The sequence below is a fragment of the Andrena cerasifolii genome, chromosome 14 (genome assembly GCF_050908995.1).
Source record: "Andrena cerasifolii isolate SP2316 chromosome 14, iyAndCera1_principal, whole genome shotgun sequence".
Classification (NCBI taxonomy): Eukaryota; Metazoa; Arthropoda; class Insecta; order Hymenoptera; family Andrenidae; genus Andrena; species Andrena cerasifolii.
The window spans coordinates 2,729,507-2,751,768 of NC_135131.1; the positions used below are offsets into that span (position 1 = coordinate 2,729,507).

General features: G+C 37.9%; 1 protein-coding gene across 1 annotated transcript in view; it reads right to left on the bottom strand.

Annotated features, from left to right (window-relative positions):
- LOC143376228 (uncharacterized) overlaps window positions 1-21,858 on the bottom strand; it is a 92,333-nt gene extending 70,475 nt beyond the window's left edge. Inside the window, exon 1 of the mRNA XM_076826343.1 lies at window positions 21,400-21,858. Within this exon, the coding sequence (XP_076682458.1) occupies window positions 21,400-21,484 (85 nt within the window). The 5' untranslated portion in view covers window positions 21,485-21,858. The remainder of the gene's footprint in view (window positions 1-21,399) is intronic.
- Between the last annotated feature and the right edge of the window lie 404 nt (window positions 21,859-22,262).

Below are 22,262 nucleotides of genomic sequence, written 5' to 3' on the forward strand. Positions count from 1 at the left end.
TTGAATGTTGAATGTTGAATGTTGAATGTTGAATGTTGAATGTTGAATGTTGAATGTTGAATGTTGAAATTGAAGTTGAAGTTGAAGTTGAAGTTGAAGTTGAAGTTGAAAAATGTATTCGTCACTAAAGTTAAAACACTAGACGAATACAAAATTAACTATATTCGTCAACTAATCTACAGTTAAAGTAACTTTCATTTGATCCGTTATTTAAATAATTCTTTACTTAGTTAATGCCCAACTCTGGGATGAGTTCCCCCTTATTGTTAAACCTAACCTTCCACTATTTCTCACATTCTCACATCTTTTGATTCTATTTACACTTTATATGATTAAGAATATCTTACTATTTAAGTTGGCATATACGTGAAGCGTCTTCTTTTGCGTTGTGTCATATTTGATATCGTAACTCCCCCCCCCCCCCCGGGCAGGGACATTTCTACGTTACTTATATGTCCCGTTACATCTAGCTGCCATTTTACCATTTCGTGCTGTTTCCAAAACGAACGGTTAGTCCCCCATCCCCTGTGTTGTACAGTTTCTGCCGTTTGATCTAAAACCAGACGACTATCATCCCCCCAGTTCGCGTTCACAAAGCACTCTTTGCATCGGTCAAGTCAAAAGCCAGAACATGGCTTGGCGGGCAAGCGCACTACACTCACCCATGCACAGAATTACACGTGGCTGATAAACTCTTTCGCGTCTTTCTCTCTACGCCACCGCTCTTTCTGATTTACACGTTGGATTGTCCTGTTAAACCTACCCCTTTAAACTGCTTCCCTTCCATGTCCCTCTTCGCCGTTCGCATCCACCGCGGTTTCTTTATCGTCGCTGGCAAATAGTTTACTGCAAATTGAAATGGATTCATTTCGACCTGCATATTTCTCCGCCCGCCGCCCTCCCCTCTACTTACACACCAAGGGGTGGCGTTGATGTTTGGAAAAAGGATTTCAGTCGGGAGTAATGGTAATCACAAAGATTCCGCTCAGAATGTGACTGAAGTTCCGCAGGAATCAGCAAGGGTTTATCGGGGTTATGACACTCCAGGGCCCTGTTACTAACTTTCTCTCTCCCTTTGTCCCCTCTCCTTCTCGCTCAACTTTTCTTCGCCATGTGAATGTGAAGTGGCTCCCTATCCATCCCTGCTTTTCTTTGAAGCAACTATGCCAGGCTATTCCAGCAACTGCATTCGCAGGTTTCAACCACTTATCGGTTCTGAAAGGTCAGCTTTCATACTTATTTATGACCTCAGACTTTACGCGATCGTGCTTCGGTAATATCACCATTACAGGCTGAATGGCGGTGTGATGGTAGAGTTATCGATTGCTCCTTTCGTTTCAACTGCAATTATAGTAATTATCTGTATTCTATTATATTAATTGCATGCAAAGGCCTGCAGCTGTTACTTCACAATTAGTGTTTTAATTTCTTATAATAATTTCAACTGTTTCTTACTTTACCACGAAAAATGTGGGTAATGGAAATGGGTGCTAGAAAACCGTGTGTAAATTGAAGATGATGCTGTTATTTGTTGGCAATCTTCAAAATATTGTGCTTCTTATTAAAATTAGTCCAGGTAAATGAAAGGTTAATTATGGATTGGAATAATTTCTATTATTCGAATCACTGGGTGGAACATAAGTTTCTGGTCTTGATCATCTCATACTGTAGGTAAAATAATATACATACGAATTAGTGGAAAGGAGAAAATAATGTTAAAGAATGATTCTCTTCAAAATTGTTGGCTTCTGTGTCTTTCTTTTTGATTCATGCGAGATTTTACTACACTTACGGAACGTTCCTTTTAGCTTAAGCCATGTAACACACCCTTTGTAAATGTCGTGTACCACACATAATCTCACCATTTCACCACCTCTTCTCTACTTTCTACTCTTTGATAATTGTAGAAAGGTATTCTACAAATGCTGTTCTCATTTAGCAAAGTATTTGAATAGGAGAGCGTTTAGACTGTGGAGCATTCAAATACCCAAGGCTCGAATAGAGCTGGTCCTACTGTAGATTAAACAGTACATTATTATGAATTCGAAATACCGTAAACTGTGGGAACATTGGCGGTTAATTAACATCTATTAAAGAAGGAAAAGAATAAAAATTGTATGAATTTTCATACAATTGTAGTAGGGTCTATACAAAAGCCAGCTTTTGTAAAACCGTTTTTCGATTTTTTACAAAAAAATGTAAATATAAAACAGTAAAAAAATATTTATACTTATGCTAACATTTTAGAGTTTATTTAATATTTATGGAATTACAGAAATAGAAGAAAATGAAATATGCTCTACACAAAACCAATTAAGAAGAATCTAAAATAAATAAAATCCGTACAAAGTATAATTTATAAATCTTTATTTCATTTAGTATTTTTCTTCTGAAAATATGAACTCATGAAGATTAGTTTTACAGTAAACTTTTACTACAATATACTTGTGCCTAAGGTAATTTCAAGTCAAAATGTTAACAATTTTATTTAAAACATTAATTAATTTTTACATAATAACTCTAGTATCTAAAAGCGATTTCTTAAATTTAAAAAACAATTTAAATTTTTCAAATTTAAAATCCTGTTTCCTAATTTTACAAATTTATCACAAAAGAACGGGTTTTAAACCCGGTTTTCAGAAACCGACAAACCCTAACTTGTAGTACAATCACAAAAGATGCATTGTTATAATAGGATACATAAAACAAATGTAAAACTGTTAATTTTTGCATTATATAGCAAAATGTTACAAAATCCTGCGAATGTTTCCCCAGTTGACGGTATGTAATAATAAAATTCAGCTCGACCGGCATACCTTCCTTTGCGAGAATCATTTAATTTCTATCTCTATAGATACCATTATTTTAACTCCAGCCGAAAGATTCCCGTAGCGAGTCAATTGAATTTACGATGTAAAAATAACATCACCGTTCTTCTTAACGATTCGTTTGCAGCGCTGGAGGATTCACTTTGACGCGGCGAATCGCTTGTCTCGGTACCGGTGGTAGCACCGTGAGGCATTTTATCAAAAGTTTAATACAAACGGTAACTTTCTTCGTTATTCTCTTCCTTCCGTCAACATTATTCTCGTATAATGAGGAGCGGAGGAGTATAATTTTACAGCAGACACGATCTTATCGCTTGGACTCCATTCGCTATGAATCGAGGCAAACATCGCGCCGCGTTACACGACATTCGGTGTGCATAATTCGTTAACAGCACCGAAACGGACATTTCGGCGACAGAAATGCATGAAAAATGCATAACGAAGTTTCTTCGGCGAGTGCTTCCATTTTCGAGAGAAACGATTTCGAAGCTTCTTGAGTGCCCGTGCAAATAGCAAGGGAATTACAGTGATTCTTTAGTTTCGTCCGTGCTATAGTATTCTAGAAGCCAGTACATATTATTTACCAATGAGCGGAATATAATTTATGTTTGACAGAATGATTTTAGCACGTAGAAAACAAAAATTAAATTTCTGTCATTATCAAGTAATTATAATGAATTTAATCGAGGCAAACAATTTTATAAGATGACCAAGTTTTTCTCGATTCTTTAGAACTTGGAAAATTAAATTGCCCAATCATAGATTCGTAGGGGCAAGAATTTCGGCTGTACTTTCGAAAGGGACCGGTGGCCGATTGAGATGAAACTTGGTGGGTATTACGAGGGGTGTGGAAAGACCTCAAATATAAAATTTTAGCTTGGGCAATTAATGCGTTCAAAAGATACAGGGGTAATTGTGCATAAAAGGGTACACCTTACCGATTTTCTTTAATCACTTTACCGCGCTCCCCCCTCTTCACAGTATTTCTGTTGACTTGTGCCGACACAACGCATTCCACTTTCCAACTTGCCCTGGGTACTAGTATTGGTTGGGGCTGGATTAATGAGCATGGTAGCGAACCAATGTGAGTTTGGCGATGCTAAAAATGAGACTGTGGTTACAAAATTTCAAAACTAAAAAATGGGGGGCGGGATGGCTCCCGGGTAGGGGGGCCTAAACCAACATCCAAAAAAATTTTTAAAAAAAAATTAACAATAATTTTTTATTAATATTTCGGAAACTAATAAATACCCGAAGCTACAATTTTAGATTTAGGGTCCACACCCCCTCCCCACCCCTCCCGCCAAACCTCATCTCGATCGACCACGGTCCCTTTCGGAATAATATCCACAATTTCTTTCCACCTTATCTTCCACCCCCGCTGAATTTTCTTATGAAATTTAAAAACCTTCCGTATGTTTTACAAAAAACAATTAGGCGCCTTTAAGTGCGTGCACCTTTTAGTAATTATTCAGAGGAAATTATCTAATTCTTATTGTTGTACCACAGTTTTCACTCATTGTTGCTAGACGAGTTACGTTCTTTGCAGTTGAATAAAACCAACCCCCGGTGAAAATTCTGCTCTTACAAATTAGTCGCAATTATACGAGACGGCAATCATTTGCAAACAGCAAACGAGTAGGTTGACGGTGCAACGTCGAACAGCAGCGACGATTCGCAAACTGCTGCGACTTACAGGCGCAGGTGCGCTTTCTTCGTGGAATAAGCTCGAGAAGATACACAATTTAGGGAGTTATGTAATTAGGTTAATAGGATTTCCCTGAATCACCGATGAAGCTAGACTTTATATAGACGAAAAGCTTTCGAATGCCACTTTCGCACTCCAGCGGACTGTTAGCTTTAACAGACAAAAGTCCAACTTCATCTAAATTCAGAGGAACTGGATGCAACTAGGAAATCCCCTCTAGTGGCTACATTAAAATGTTCTACGCCTATCCAACCTCCCATCCCTGTCCTCGCTAGCCATCCCCTTTGCAATAATACTTCAAAGATAGAGTCTGCTTCGTGTGACAGTCGCGGCACGCGAAGAGGGATCCACTAATTTCCATGTGCCACTAGAGTCACACACGTTTAACGTACAGGTTATATTAAATCGCTGCAGAAGTTCGTTCGCTTCATTGAACCAAAGTCTTTGTTAAAAGTAGCAATATATGTTGGAGCAGCACAGTTACTTCAGAGATAATACAAATGTATTTATTGGTAAATCATACATGGTTACTTACAAGGGGAGGCATCCATAGGGGCACGCTGGATCTATGTCGAAAATAAGTAAATAGTTGTCCGAGCGTTTCTGCCAGTGGGCCTTAATAATAGAGATATTTATATGGAAATTATTAAAAATTTCATAGTGGCCGTGGGGTTTTAATGTGTCAAAATTGCACACTACCCTGGCGCCCCCGGGGGTTTCCCCTCTGAAAGAGTCGGGGTGCCTTTTGAAGATTTTCCCAAGTTAAAAAAATTTATAAAAAAAATAATTTATAAAAAAAATTTATAAAGTTTTTTTTAACGTGGAAACACCTTCAAAAGGCACCACCCTGACGTCTCCATAAGGGAATCTCCCGCGGACGCCAGGGCTGTGTGGGATTTTTACTTAACGGTCTCAAAATTCCACCTCCGTAATATTACGTTCGACAGAATAAAAAATAAACGCTTCTTTCGAAAACAGTGTTTCATCACAGTCCATAAACATTTGTATAGTAAAATGGAAACATAAAAAAGGTTGTAATTTTTTAACGTTTTTGTAAAATTCAGTGTGTCGTTAAGGGGGTAATCCTTCGTGATCACGCGGGGTGTATCGCACCCCAAGCGCAATTTTCGAATTCAAATGTCGCGCTTTTACGACTTCCAAAGGGGATTTCCCGCAAATAAAATAAATATAAAAATATCGCTTTTCTCCACAACCGTGGCAAATCGCTTTTCAATTACAAATTTCATCATACTATTAGAGTATTACGAATACACAATTATCACCCAAAAGTTAAAAGCTTCGAAAATACGAAAATGTTAACTCAAAAATGACACTGGTGTGCAGTAAAACCCATGTGACCAATTTGTGATTAGAAAAAAGGGCGGCCACGGAGGGTTAAGGGGGGATTGTTCCTTGTTGGTCCGAAAAATAGGTAATTCTTTGTGATTTTTTTGTACAAAAACGGTTTGACAAATTAATTTGAGGTTTGGCAGGCTGTTCTATTGTATCTAGAACTATTGCTTTGAATTTTTGTGAGACAGTGAAAAAAAAACTTGGCAGGTACAGAGACTACAGAGAGAGAGGGTTGAAAAATATTCGGGTGGCCCTGGCGTTGACTAAAAGTACTGTAAGGGTTATCCGAAACACAAAAAGGAAAATAGATTCTTAAACTATATGAATGTGGCTATGGATGGTAGTAGATTTATTACGATATCTGTCAACGTCCCTTTTTTATTTAAAGAAGTTTTCCCGATTTTGAGGCAAAACCTTTCTCAGACTCAAATCAGGGCGCTTCATCTTCTTCAAAAGGCTGCCATTTATTATTACTACCACCCATAGCCACATTCATATACTTTAAGAATCTCTTTTCCTTTTTGTGTTTCGCATAATCCTTACAGTGCTTTTCGTCAACGCCATGTCCACCCGCTTATTTTTCAACCCTCTCTCCGTATCTGCCATGTTTTTTTCTTCACTGTCACACAAAAATTCAGAACAATAGTTCAAGATACAGTAAAACAGCCTGCCAAACCTCAAATTAATTTGTTGAACCGTTTTTGTACAAAAAATTCACAAAGAATTATCTATTTTTCGACCCAGCGAGGCGCAAGCCCCGCTTAACATATCTAAATAGAAATAATATAAACTACACCCAGTACATTTTTCCCCAAAACCTTTTGACCTTTATGAACGAGGCATCGACCATTTAGACCAGTCATTAAAAAAGAGGGAAATCAAACTAACGATTAAACTAATTTCGTTGCATGACTTCGTGAAGAAGTCAAACAAAAATAGGCAGAGGCTTTTGAGATAAGCTAATAATTACGTCTATACAGCTGGGCTCAAAGTTCGTGTCCCTTTCTAATCTTTTTGCTACCCTTCACCCTTCCTCGCTCTGCCGCCGACTGGCTCGTCCATGACGTCCTTACACTTTTGCGATGTCTTAATAACACCGCGTTCTTACTCACGCTCGTGGAGCCAACGACTTTACGTACGGGAGGCTAGCCTGCATATGGAACTCGGATCTCCGGTCGTAAAATACGCGGCTTAATTGCTTAATTTCTCACAACTAAGCCCTCGCTCGGCGTCGAAGAACAAAGGCGCGCGGGCGCCCGTTACTTTGGCCTTCTTTACCTTAACGCGCTATCAACGTTACTCGCCGCATGACACTTTAATTATGCCGCCGTGTAAATCCAACAAAAGTTCCCCGCGACGTTGAAAACCCGACCTGATCGGCGATTAACGCTCGCCACCCTCTCGGACTCCCTGCCACCCTCCCCCCCCTTTCCCTCTTTATCTCTATGTCTCCGTTTCATCCCGTGGAAGGGGCAGTTTCTGTATACGCGATTGGAAAATTGCGCCGGGCTCGTCGGCGTTTATTTTCCAGCGCAAAAAAAAAAGCTTAATGATCATGATTGCTCGCACGCATCGATGTGTGGGCTATTAGTTTTTACGAGGCTGTTCCGCATCTCGGTTTAGACTGGCTCGTCGACAGATTTCTGTTATTTCGTGAGGAAGGATTAAGCGGATGTTATAACTTCCAGCAATTGATATTATTAAGCTTCCTGGGAATAAGAAGAAGCCGCTGTGGGATGAATGATAGTTAGTAAGTATAAGGTGAAGAAAATGGGAGATGATAAGGTGTGGGGCAAGTTTATAATTGCAGTGTTTGAGAATTCTTTATCCTGTCAGCGTGTGTGATCGAGGTTTATTATAGTGCAAGGCTTCGGAGGAAAATGGTTGTTAGGATCTCATTGAAGGAAGTAAAGTTCTAATGAATTTAATATTTTTGTTTCATTTACTTTTGTTGTAAGGTCACAGTTCTTGGACGATTACGTGTGCTACAGAACGGTTGACATTTTATTCATGGTATAAGATGTCAAAGAGATATCAGGAATAAATGCATGTCTCAGAATAAATTTCTTAGGTTGGATTAGGTATGCTTCTCTGACAATGAATAATCCACTAATTACAGTTGTAGCTATTTTCCAGTTTTTTCTCAGATCTGGTGTCATCTTCAAATAAAACTTCCTGTTTTTTTACATTGAAGCTGAATAAGTACCTATAAAAAAGAGCTATATTCAACTTTAAATTTGAAAATAGCTCTTTTTTATAGGTACTTATTCAACTTCAATGTAAAAAACCAAGGAGTTTTAACAAGAACTTTTTATTAAAAAATTGAATACTTCAGAAACAATTAGTTTACGAATTTATCTATTAAGGTAGTTCCTGAATAATCTGCTGAATTCATGAATTCTTTGAAATTTCGTGCAAAACTAATTTGGAATGCAAGAAACCCTTGTACAAAATTTAAAATCGATTTACCGCATAGTTATCGAGAAATTGTTAATTAAAGTTAATGCGTTGTAACACAGTGGCATGTGGCAGAGTGGAAAAAAGGGGGTTATAGTTCATTTTAAATATAGCACGGATTTTACACTCCACCTGCACATTCCTCGTTGTCATTTATTATTAAAAAGTGACGCGCAGGATGCATTTCATAATATCCAGTAATAACCTAATCATGGAACAGCTGTTAAGCTGATTTCACAATGAAACAGACAAACTGTTTCGCGTTCTAGATATATTTCGCCACAGACACTTCATGAAAACCCTCTTCCCAGATCCCGATACTTCCCCAATCTTTGTTCAGTGTCGATTCCCAGTGCCACTAGTGGAATTAAGTCTTTCCACTCTGTGCTCTCTGATTAAATTGGTTTTACTTCGACTAAACCCCTTTACGCTTTGTCATTGAACACTATTAGCCGACCTAACTTTGAAGAGATGCGGAATTCTCCTCCAAATCATCACCCACACTCTCTAACACTAACAACACGCTCATTATGCGTCATATAGATGTTTATTTTTTCACTCTCATTTTAGGTAACGTTAGCTTTTTATATTCGTAACGTATGCAACGCGAATTACGGAATTGGGACAAAATGTTTGTTTTTTTCTTCCGGTTGAAAATAGAAGTAAAAAACTGTCAGGGATGCAGTTGAATGCCATCGTGCGACCTGATTCCTCGCGACCTTATTTCTTTTACAGGTGAAACCACGCACCTGCAAAGTGTAATAACACTTTCTCGCAAATAGGAATGCAACTTTTTCTCGAATGAAGAGGTCCCTCTGAATGTCTTGGCCGTGAATGATTCGAGAGATGAATACCGGTGGCGATGTTTTAAAATTCTTAAGAAATGGTTTATTGAGGAAATCATTTAAATGTTAATATCGTTTTATCCTAATTAAAGAGTTCTATGTTTCTGCATACATGGCTAGCCAACCACACCGTTTTACTTTAAAGATTCCTTTGGTATTTTATTTCAACGTGTTTTTAAATGTTTAAATTCTAATCGCTGTTACAATTTATGTAAAACATTATGTGCCTTCGAGTGTGGGATGCTATTTAATTATCCCGAAAAATAATAATCTAGCGTTCCATCGCGATCAATCCATTGTTTGTCACACCTATTATTATAGCATCTTCTAATATCTAATAAGAGACCCATAGAATTTAGAAAAAAAGGAACCAAAATGAGTAATAATTTACAAATAATTGATTTTCTCTTTACCTTATGAGAGCTACAAGTGTACAAATTTTACAACACGATGATTGATTGATCCTCGTACAATCTTCCTGAAATCTTCACTCTTTACGATTTAGATAACAGTTCATCCCACGTTAAATCTTTTACGAGTTTGATAAAATTGAAGTATACTATAGGTAACGTGAAATTAGATGGGAGATTAGATTTAAGTCATCGTGTTACTGGTTTTAAATTCGTTTAAACAGAAACCGATCGATGCTCTTTACCATCCTTGTCTATTTTCGCGAAAATAAGCCTCATAAATATTTTTTATCTCCGAAATTATCAACTGCACCAAGTACCTCATTTATTTTAATCGAGTAGGATTAACGTTTCTAAATAAACATTATTTCTATCGACGTCATTTTTCCAACGTGAAAATTATAAGCGAATCCTTCTTTCGCAAATTTCTCTTCAAGGTTTTCTTTTTAAAAACTCGAAAAATATATCCAAACTCGTTAAAGGTTTCGTCACAAAATCAGACTTTATTAACCGACTTCCAAAAGAAAGAGGTTCTCAATTCGATGTGTTTGAATTTATGTATGTTAATATGTATTATGTTTGTCCGCGAATTTCTCTGAAACTACTGGACCGATTTTCGTGAAACTTATTGCATTTGGTTCAGCATCAATCAACTTAGGTCATGGAGAAAGAATTGTCAAAATCGGTTCAGTAGTTTTGAAATTACACCAAAAATAAGAAATCTGATTCATTAACCGACTTCATTATTATTATTACAAGCAGCACTTTTTGTAGGCCTACCCAATTTTTTTTAAATAAATGTAGTTACATAGCTTAAATAACTACCGGGTAAAATATAAAAATTTTAAAAAAGTTTAAAACCGACTTCAAAAAAATAAAAATGCACTAAGAAGTATAAAATAATTTTTTTCCTTATTTAATCTTTGACTCTCAATATTTTTAAGTCGGCACCAGATTTACTCAGTGCAAATGATAAGGCGCCGACATAAAAATACTGAGAGTCGTAGATTAAATAAGGAAAAAAATTATTTTTTACTTTTTGGTGCATTTCTATTTTTTTGTTTTAATTTTTTTTATGTAGTATGATCACTTTGAACTCCACATCACAACGAGTCAGTAGAAATATACACACGTTCACTTCAATTCTGTAACCCATTTCCATCATCCGTCTATCATTCGTTTTCACTGTCATTGATTCATGGACGCACAATTTTTATTGCACCTTTGTAGGTACCTATCGTACTTTCAGAGAATCGATTGCATTTTCTTCAACCTGAAAAGCCAGAACTTTTCGTCTCGCTACAGATTTGAACTCTCTTTGATCTTCCCTCGTCAGCACGTCAGAACGAATGCTTGTAGGCTAGCACTAATTGCATCTTCTGCACAAACGGCGAAAGCAATTAAGCAGCTGACTGATGAACATCTTTTTTGTAGCTCGTTGCAGCACTTTTGCGCACGACGACTTTCACCTACTGGCAAACAAATCCACGCACTTCTGCTGCCACACTTTCGTCGCGAATATTACGCCATCATTTTAATCGCGTGTCATCACAAATTTTTGTCGACACATTTAACGTTATTACTGCGGTGCACTAGCAGAGAACTTTACTTGTCCAAATTAATTGCTGTTCAGGTTAATCGAATTATTTATGACACACCACACTGATGAACACTAGGATGAACACATTAAAAACTTGAAAGTTTCCTTCGGTTAGTAGATAATTATTTACAATCTTCACTTTTCTATTTACACTGTTTTACAACTGTACGTGAAATGTATGTATGGGTGTAAATGCTTGAGAATGCTTCAGATCATGTCCTCCTTTTCCCCTTCATCTTCCTATTCGTCTCTGTTAAGGCTGTCATTCCCAATGGATTCCAATCGTGGTTCAGACTTTACACACTCCCTTGCTTTCTCATCATCTCAGTCTATAAATAATACAGCTCTCTTCGATACATTTGTCACTGTACAAGTAAATGCTCTCTTAATGATTAGTGAAGCATATGATTCCCACCTGTGCCACTCTGCCATTTCTGTCGGTACTCGAGTTTCCTTTTCATCGTCATAAAAATTTATCAACTGCACTTTTCTAAATATTTTTAAAATAATTGTACGATGAAGATCTGACGATCCGATGTCCAATGAATATTTTAGTAACACTCCCTTTGTACCTATAACAATTTCACATCGCTCTGATGGAAAAGCTTCTACGCTGCATGACTCAGAGTTTGTGATTTTTCTTGTAATCTAATTATTCACAATGAAACTTCTCTGCTGTTCTATTGCAAGCTAATATTCCACAATGAATCGTTTCTTGTTTCGTATTTCAACAAATTAGCCCCCTCGTGGTTTCAGTTATGCTTTTCAATATTCGACGTGGCAAACTCCCTACGTTTGGCATTTAATACTACTGCACCCATTTTTTGAATTTTGTAAAGGCTCTTTCACAAAATGATTCTCTATAGCCTCAATAGAAGAATCCACGTTCATCCTTTTTGCACGATTACTGTCATTTCAAAGAGTACCCGTTATCCACATCCGCAAGTTCATCCAATATTTCTCATTTGACGTTGGATCGTTACACGAGTCGAGTTCTAACTCCTACTTGCTGCTCGAGCTAGCTCTCCCACAAATACAATTGGGTTTTATCAGCAATAATTCTTAAAGTGTTTCCATCCAACCCTGCGAGTCTCCAGCGCGAGATTCATTTTCGAGAGCATAGTTCCTTGACTATGTACTCTCGAAACTTCCAGAAGCATCTTGGCACTGATTTATACCGACAGCGTTTTCAACCTGCACTTTACACATGTTCTTCGATGCTACAGATACCTTATCTCTCCTTTCTTTACTATCACTTTTGCTTGAAATCTTCAGACACGTCAAATGTTCGAGCTTCACTTGTTACACTTAGGTATGACACGAGCGAGAATTCCCAGCGACCTCGTTGTTTAAATTAAACAGCTACCGTAAACTGGGGGGACATTGGCATGTTTTTGGAACATTTTGCTGTACAATATAAAAATTAACATTTTTACAGTTGCTTTAAGTATCCTATCATAACACTGCATCTTTCGTGAATGCGCTACAAGTGTCAAAATGCATAAAATTTGCGCCCTTATCCTTCTTTAATACATGTTAAATACCTGCCGATGTTACCCCGTAACCGGGTGACATTGGCACATCATATGTAAATAACACTAAGAAGTTAAAGTTTTACCACATCTGAACTTACATTAACACCTAAATTCGTTTCTTTTTATGTTCAATAGGGAGGAGCGGAAAATTTAAATTTGAATTTTCAGTTTGCCTGGGTGCGGGATAGTTGTATGTTGATTAACCAAACACAACTGTAAAAAAATTTGAAAAAATATTCATGTTTGCAGGTTCCTTTTTTCTCCTAAAAATGATTATAATTATGAGAAAAAGGAACCTGCAGACATGAATATTTTCCAATTTTTTTTTACAGTTGTGTTTGGTTAATCAAAAGACAACTATCCCGCACCCAGGCGAACTGAAAATTCAAATTTAAATTTTTGCCTATATAGTATGATTACATAATCATTTTTAGGAGAAAAAGGAACCTGCAGACATGCATATTTTTCCAAAAAAATAATGTTCAATGTACTTTATTTTTATTTTATTTTTTTTTAATTAACATTCTTAAACTTGGTATCCTATTATAACATCGCATCGTTTGTGATGGTAATACAAGTGTGAAAATGTATAAAATGTTTTCCCTTTTCCTTTTTAATAGATGTTAAGTAGATGTCAATGTTACCCCGTACTGCCAATGTTCCCCCAGTTCACGATACCACGTATAATTTTATCCATTTATGCGTCGACCAAGAATTAATGTACCGCATATTTTAACTTTACGATTTTGTCATCGGCGATTATTCCCTACCGTTTCATTATTCTCCTGTCCATTCATCATTCCAATTTTCTTTGCAAATTATTCGAACGGTACGGTAAAGTGTCGTTGACGTATCGATAGATAACCCGAGGTGTGCGTGAATCGTCTGTTTTTCTTATTATAAGTAGTTGATAAAAATAGATAATTGGAAACCACCATTAAACTATTACCATTTATGTATAAATTTTCAAAATAGAAGATCTGACGACCTCAGCAGAATTTGCATGATGTAAATCTTACAATTACTCGTATAATAGTGTTCGTTTAAAATAGCAAAATTTCACCATAAATTGTATTCATTAACAGAGTTATTATATTGATACGACAACGTGATTGGAAATGCTTTAGGGTTTAATAGGTGCTTGGATTTCAGCATCTTATTCGCCGCTGCAGCGATTAACGTGCGTCTGAATTTCCCGAGGAAACGCGTAATTGTTCCAATATATAACGTGTATAGTCAAGGCAGACAGCTATTAGTCTAATATGCATCCGCATGTATTAAAGTATATGAGGTAATTGATGTAACCCGTGATGTATGTATGTACAGTATATTCGCTTTGATATCCTAAAATTCTCTAACCAGAATAGTTCTGCGATGCTGCATTAGTTTGCGCGACGCACTTATTGTAACGTCGTTATCGACATTCCGTCGGGTACGAAGCTTTGATTATGCCGCCATAACGGTCCAGATCAAAGCACGGTTCGATGATTGTATGGACGGGGTAATGAATGAGTTTAACAATGCAGGTTAGCAACGGAAACAGATTATACTATTTACCGAGAGGTCAGGAAGTATGTTTGTTTACCAATTTGTTCGCTGACCAATTCCCCTCTGATTTAGCCTCGTTTGTGTGTGTGTGTTTTTTTTTTAAAAAATTACATTGAAACGCAAAGTAAATCTACACTAAATTCATATAAAATTCACACCTCGAATAATCATCCACCCACGTTCAATTAAAACTGATTTGCAAACCTACGTTACCTGAATATATTTCGTTCAGCTTTGCGAGCTTTAGGTGCTCCCCAAGTTCTTTGACTTTCATATTAGACCACTGTGTACACAGTAGCATGTAAAAGTATTCAGCAATGATCTCTGAACTTTCATTTTTGAAGGAAAACAGGTGAAATGAATCTTGTGTAGCGATAGATTGAAAATTGAAACAAATGAAGGATAATATTGTGATCAGAATTTTTTTTTAATTTATAGTGATATTTGTACAGTTAAACAAATGAGGACAGAGAATAATGCAGACGATAAGAAATTAATTTAATTACCGAATGGTAGTGAAATATCCTATTTAATACCTAGACTGTCACCCAACTTATCGCAGGCATGACTACTCCTCAATGATGGGGTGAAACGTTCAACCCTTTGCGCGTCAACTCATTCGCGTGTCGATCGAGCAAATATATTTTTCCAATGCTAGTCATACCAAACGCAAAATCGTGGAATATAAAATAACCTCGTAAAGTAATTTCCAACCTAATAGTTAAATTCTTTTATTTTGAAACCCTTCAAGGAAGATAGTGCATAAAATTTCTGAATAAAATCATTGGGAATCTGATTCTATTAAAATATGGTGGTTAGAGACAGAAACCTATTAAATATAAACACACCCCAATCGTAATTCTTTATGAATAATTAATGATTGATTATATAATGGACACGATAGTATTTATTCCCTTTTCTCTTTTCATTCCAGTATATTTTTTTCAAAATTTTGTATGAAGATATTTGGAATAGTGCATGTGCCTTTAAAGAAGCATAATACAGTGCGAAGTAATTTTTTTTTGCAAGGAAAATGTCGGTTTCTATGCTACTCCCTTTCTATTCTATGCTACTGCTACGTTGTTGTACAGACACACAGGGTTTTTGTGGCAACCGTAACTTGTTAGTTGCACGCGATAGTTCGTGAAAAAAAATATTCGCAGCAGAGGTTCGTCAGCTTTTCAACCAGGGAATAAATTGCCGCTACAAACATTTCAATATTTTATTTTTGTCACGAATAACGACCGTTTAATCGTTTCTAAATGGAACGGCGTACATTTTATTCCGCAGCATTTTTCTCAGCGAATAAAAACGAATGCCGCGATCGGGTACAAAGTTACTTTTCATTGATATTTGCTTTGAAAAATAATTCTGCGCTTCGAATAGTTTTCGTGGTGGTCTATTTCCAGCAGACAGTGAATTCATATTGCTGCGAATTTTCAGTATGTATATACGTAGGCATAAATCCTTTGCGCCGATGCGTTCAATAATATTTCAGCAAAGAAAGTACATTCCTATTTAAAAAAAGAAATAAAATCGCAGGAGATATAAAAAATTCTTAACTCTTTATAATATAATAATACAAACTCTATTTGACAAAAATTTGCATGGAAGTGATTCAATAATTAATTGTTATATGTGTTATTTTCTTCTAAATAATTAATCTGTATAATATTTTCACACAGCGATTCGCGTAAAACTCTCTTATTAATTTCAGTAACTTCGTGTCAGTGCTGACAACAAATTTCCACCGCGAGATTTGCAAGTGAATCATTTCTAGGACGCGCGAGAAATAAATAAATTAGTTAACGAAATCGTCAAGATGGTTAATCAAGGTTCTTTGCGATCGTAAATTTATTCCAGGCTAATAGAGAGATTTACTTGTAGTACACCACGCCGGAGGAAAGTAATTTCATCTGCGCGACCTATTCCTGTTCGTTACTTAATTGTATTAATTGAACGTAAAAGTCTGCGGAAATAAATTAAAAAGAGACCCGTAAGGCTTCCGTTCTTGCGGAATAGCTGGCCGAGATCGTAAAGATTGCGAGGGAGAAATTGTGCAAGTTTCCACAGAAATCACTCCTCTTACGTCATTTAATAGTTTCCAACGGGCTGTCACACTTAAGAGAAACGTCCCCTTAGGTTTGATTAATGTTTTCTACATGAAAAACCCGGTCCTTCAAGCGGTTACTCGTCTGCAATTTAAGTTTCGAGTTCTTATAGTGCACCTCACAAGTGCGTACCGTTTGACGCCTATTATTTCTCAATGTCTACTTTGCATTTTTCATATGCTTCTATGTTTATAAAATACTTCTCCAGGATAAAATACGTCTTACTGAAAATTGGTGATATTTTTTAAAATACATTCGTATTTAATAAAAACAAAATTGTTTTAGAAGGCCTTTCATTGTATCGAAGCATTTTAACCACTTGAAAAATAAATTTCTGTTTATATTGTTTATTTACAGTTGCTTAGAACCACGCGTAATCCGACAGATCTTTTGTGTTAATAAATCCTATGAGTCGCGAAATTTTATTTCATTGTATTAGAATTGTATGAAATATTATGGCATACAGTTTATTTTATTCATCTGGAGCACGAATATTTAAGAGAAATTTAAATTTATTCAATTAGAATAATTTATTCAAGAATTTTTAAGAAAAATTTAAGCAAAGAGAGGAGGATGTACGATGTAAGAAATTAAGAAGTAGGAGTTGTGTTTGAATAAATATTATATAATATTATAGCGATTGAATAAATAAGTATAATCCACTATTAATTTCGTTCTACAATCCTGTTCCACAGTCACAACTAATATTAAATTTCAATTAGAATTAACTCATATGACAGCGCGAAACGTGATATGGACAATGAAATGTTACGCTTGTCACATTTAATCGTGATAATTTCACGGTTACACGATGACACGGAACCTAGTTTCTTCTAAAAATAACTAGGCCCATAAAAAGGTAACGATTCAAATCATGGAACTATCGGAAACTTCAACTAATCACATTTCGAAAAGCTTGCATCGAGACGAAAACTTTTCTGCTTCTTAGATTATATACACTGCACGATAATAAAATAAAACACTCGAAGGTTTTTAATAATTCTAAAAGTCGGCATAGTGTTTAGCCCATCTTGCACTTTTTTCCATGAAAATAATTTGGAAGTAACTGCAAAAAGGTTCTAATAATATTGTATTTTCTATGAAAAGATTCAGTTCGCTATTAATAATCACACAGACATGCGACAAAGGACATAGTAAGATGGTCGTGGGATTTGAAATTGGCTTATGAAAAAGCGACATCTAAATGTATTAAGCATTTTGAGGGAATTGTTTGTTAAATTAACTAAAACCATCGTAGAATTAGCGGTAAATTACTATTTTAGTTATAAGTGAAAACTTCGGGGAATAAAGAGATTTAACTGATCTTTTTAAATATTATAAATGGAGCTAAGAACAGCGTAAAATTGATTAAAATGTGTGAACGTAGACCAATATGGAAAAAATATCTACAAATGGTAGAAGACCGCGTACTGTAAACTGTAAGTAGCGATGGAATTCTTCCATTATTAATAATAATTTCTAGTGAAAATAGCGGTGGAATTCTTCCATTATTAATAATAATTTCTAGTGAAAGTAGCGATGGAATTCTTCCATTATCAATAATAATTTCTAGTGAAAGTAGCGATGGAATTCTTCAATTATTAATAATAATTTCTAGTGAAAGTAGCGATGGAATTCTTTCACTATTAATAATAATTTCTAGTGAAACTAGCGATGTAATTCTTCCATTATTAATAATAATTTCTAGTGAAAGTAGCGATGGAATTCTTCCACTATTAATAATAATTTCTAGTGAAAGTAGCGATGGAATTCTTCCACTATTAATAATAATTTCTAGTGAAAGTAGCGATGGAATTTTTCCATTATTAATAATAATTTCTAGTGAAGGTAGCGATGGAATTCTTCCATTATCAATAATAATTTCTAGTGAAAGTAGCGATGGAATTCTTCAATTATTAATAATAATTTCTAGTGAAAGTAGCGATGGAATTCTTCCACTATTAATAATAATTTCTAGTGAAACTAGCGATGTAATTCTTCCATTATTAATAATAATTTCTAGTGAAAGTAGCGATGGAATTCTTCCACTATTAATAATAATTTCTAGTGAAAGTAGCGATGGAATTCTTCCACTATTAATAATAATTTCTAGTGAAAGTAGCGATGGAATTTCTCCATTATTAATAATAATTTCTAGTTTTAGTAGCGATGGAATTCTTCAATTATTAATAATAATTCAAGTGAAAGTAGCGATGGAATTTTTCCATTATTAATAATAATTTCTAGTGAAAGTAGCGATGGAATTCTTCCACTATTAATAATAATTTCTAGTGAAGCAACTGAAGCTGAATGGAAGAAATAGTTATAAATGATCAGTGACTTTTACAATCGTAGGTATAATCAAGCTCAACGAAGAAAGGAACGCGACGGATGCCATGGACCACTCGTCACTAACTAGAACAGCGACGAAATCTTTGCAGAATAGCAGATGAAGTGAAAGACGAGGTTGAAAAAAGTTATATGTTCAAGTGAGAATAAATCTATATTAGATGGTTCGAATGGTAGGTCATTTTACTTCTATGATTTAAGGGAAGGTCCAGTTTTTCAAATATGTCGACAGATGGATGGAGGAGGATTATCGACGAGAAGCAAATATTCACTTTGTTGACACGAAATTGATCAGTGTCAGATATTAAGAAATGCAGACGAGTTGTGATAGACTTGTTGGAGAGAAATGTAAGTATTTTTCAACGTGATAGTGCATCTGTTCAGGCATCTAAAAAGACAACTTTCATGTGACTAATATACCTAATACTTGTACAATAGCCTGTTAGATCTCCTGACCTTAATATCATAGCAAATATTTTAAACTAATTACCCTGAACTGTTTACCAGAGGCGGATAACCCCAGTCTACTCAAAATAATAAATCACTTCTTCACAATTCGCAAAAAAATATATAAATTACTAAACGAACCCCTGCAAGTATCAAAGCGACATCCAAAATTGGCCAATGTCTAAATTTGTAAATAACATATCCCATTTCGCAAATGAGCCGTTTATTTTGAAAGTGGCCTAAGTCCATTTGTCAATTGTTTTTTGTTGACTGTAGTAAAGTGTACAACTTGAAGTTAGCATTAAAAATTTATATATAAATTTTTTTTAAATATAAATAGACTTAGGCATGGCCGTCTGTAGCACAAGCCAGAGCATAGTGAATTGGCAACGCTGTCATCAGTCCTATTTGAATTTTTCTGAAGCCTTTCGCTAGTTATGTCACAGCCGGCTCTAGTACCAGTCGGACCATAGTCATCGGACCGATGGTTGTTCGAAATGCGGTGTTACAACGTCGTAGTGTCCGACCTGTACTACAGACGGCTATGACTTAGGTCATGTTCAAAATAAACGGCTCAATTACCACATGATAAAATCTTCAACTACCCCTTACTACGTTCCCATCCTCTTGTAGCACCTTCTTTCCCAGTAATCAAACTATGTCCCCACAAGATATGAATAATATCCTTCCTACTATACTATCACAGCTTAACACCTTCCCTCAAAGTCCACCCCCGATTTTCCCCAAAGTGATTCGATCGCTCAACGAGCCAACGATTCAACGAGCAAAACATTCGGTGCGCTAGAACGACAGCACTTTCGCCCCTGCCAGCAATAAGATTCGAAGCTTTTTGTCGCGCTAAGGAGCTGAACTATGTTTACTCGCGTACGTGACTGGTTTCACCTGCGATCAGTATTTTCGCCTCGGCAGGGCCGCAGAAAAACTACTTTAATCCCATTCCACGGTGGTGCTGTACGACACAAAAGAAGAAGATCGCGACGTCTCGGCCGCCCTCGATATAGAAACTTTTTCATCCGCCGCAATCGTCGCCTAGAGAGGATCCACGGAAAGTACGGTCATCTGACGGGGATCGTTCCAAGTTCCGTGAGTGCACTGGCTTCCACGAAATCGAATAATGCGCAACGGTGTTCCCGGCAACGGGCGTCTCTTTCGTTTCCTCCGCTCTGCGTCACTCGAGAAAACTCCAAACACCGCGGTCAATTTCTAACCGCGATTTCTCAAACCCTCGGCATCGAGCGTCGAACGAACGCCTCCGCGAAGACGAATGACTTCCAGTAACGCTACCGAACCTCCGTCGATCCTCCCTGCTAGCAATGCCGTGACGAAACGGCGACGAACATTCGGGGAAATAGGATTTCCAATTTGGGCGCGTTAGTCTCTTGGCGAGGTCGCTCGAAAGCCCAAGTGAAAGATTTTTCTGGTCACTGTCGAAACGATAAACGTCACCAGCTAAAGCCAGGCAACTTTCCGCGATGACATGCTTCTTCTTTCGTTTGAATGGTAAAGCACGAACTACACTATCCGGCGTTTACGGTCGGGACGCCCGAAGGCTCTGTTTGCGCGATCGAGGCTGGTAATTGATTTCTTATGGAAATCAAAGCTGCGATGTCGGCAGACGAAGCGTAAAAACCACAGTATAAATTTGCTGTTACACAGTGCTTTCTTACTGGCCACGAAAATAACGGTGAACAATGGCACCTATCCTCGGAATTGAAATTCGCAAAATCTATCACTGCAAAGTCGGCAGCTGCTAGTTTCTGATCCCTGGATCTAGACGTTAAAGGATCTCCGATATTTCGATCGCCACTGACGGATGAACTTCCGACAAGCGAACGTGCGACGTCAGCGGGCATGTTCAGCGTCAAGCAAAGAATAAAAGAGACGATGTAAATCCACTGTATCCGCGGTTTGAGTGACTCTGTGCCCGTGAGAACGATCTTCCTATCAGGATTATTAACATCGAAGCGTTCCCCGGTGTTCCACCCTCGTTCCCTGCGATATTTCAAAGTCGCCAGCGCTTCGCTTCCGTTTTTCCGCCGATTCAGAAATTGGTTCCCCGTGGCGAGGAGGGATTTTTCGAGGGAATCGACGCGGCGCCGTCGACGGGGAAGATCGAACGGGCCGCGGAAGAAGGATCGCGCGGACCCCCGCGGTGCTTGTCCCTGTCACGCGGACGATTTCTCTTACCGGTCACGAAAACGGCCAGGACGATGAAAAGCGATGCGGAGAGGGTGGTAGGACGCGGTTGCCGATATCTTGCGACACTTCTCATGATGCCTCCGCTTTTGTTTATGCAAATTACACACACATGCGCGCCGGCTCACGGTTCACAGCCCCGCGTTCATGTTAAGACTCCCGGTTCCCCTCGGTTGTCACACCTATTCGGTAGATCCATTCACTGTGCACTTCACTGGGGTAGTTTTTCAAAATCCGTGGCCGCGCGAGATCCGCTCCGGGTGCTGTTAAGCCGCGACCTGGCCTGAGGCCGCCAGAGATCCAGCCGAGGGAGAAAGGAGCATTTAAATGTACCGAGCTCGATCCCCGACGATCTTTCGTCCGCGGTGGCGCGCTGCGCGTCTCGGGACGGCGTGACGGCGAGAAGAGCTCTTCCGGTCGACGTACAAGCGGCTACTGAAGCTCCCGCCGCAAGCACGGAGAGCTTCCAGTGCGTCGACTCGGTCGTGCAACCCGAAAGCTCGTTTCTCTCCTCCCCCGCCAACCCTCGTCCCCCTGACACCCACAACCTCCTGCCTGCCCTCCCCCCCGCCCCTCCTCCCCGCCCCGTGTCGCCTCGTTCTCTTCTTCTGCCCCCGGCCCGCTCCCCCTCCCCCCTGTCCCCCTCCGCGACCCCCTTCGTTTCGCCCCCTCGGCCATTTTAGCGTCGTCGTCGCGATCAGCCGCCCCAGTGCGGGCTGCGCGCGCGAGAGAGCTTTTGCGTCCTAAAGCTGGATGGGACGGGGGAAGGGGTGATTGATTGGCGCTGAAGCTTCGCGACTGATTGAATCTTTTTTACGTTTCAATATCGGTATCCCCCGAGTGGGATGTATAGC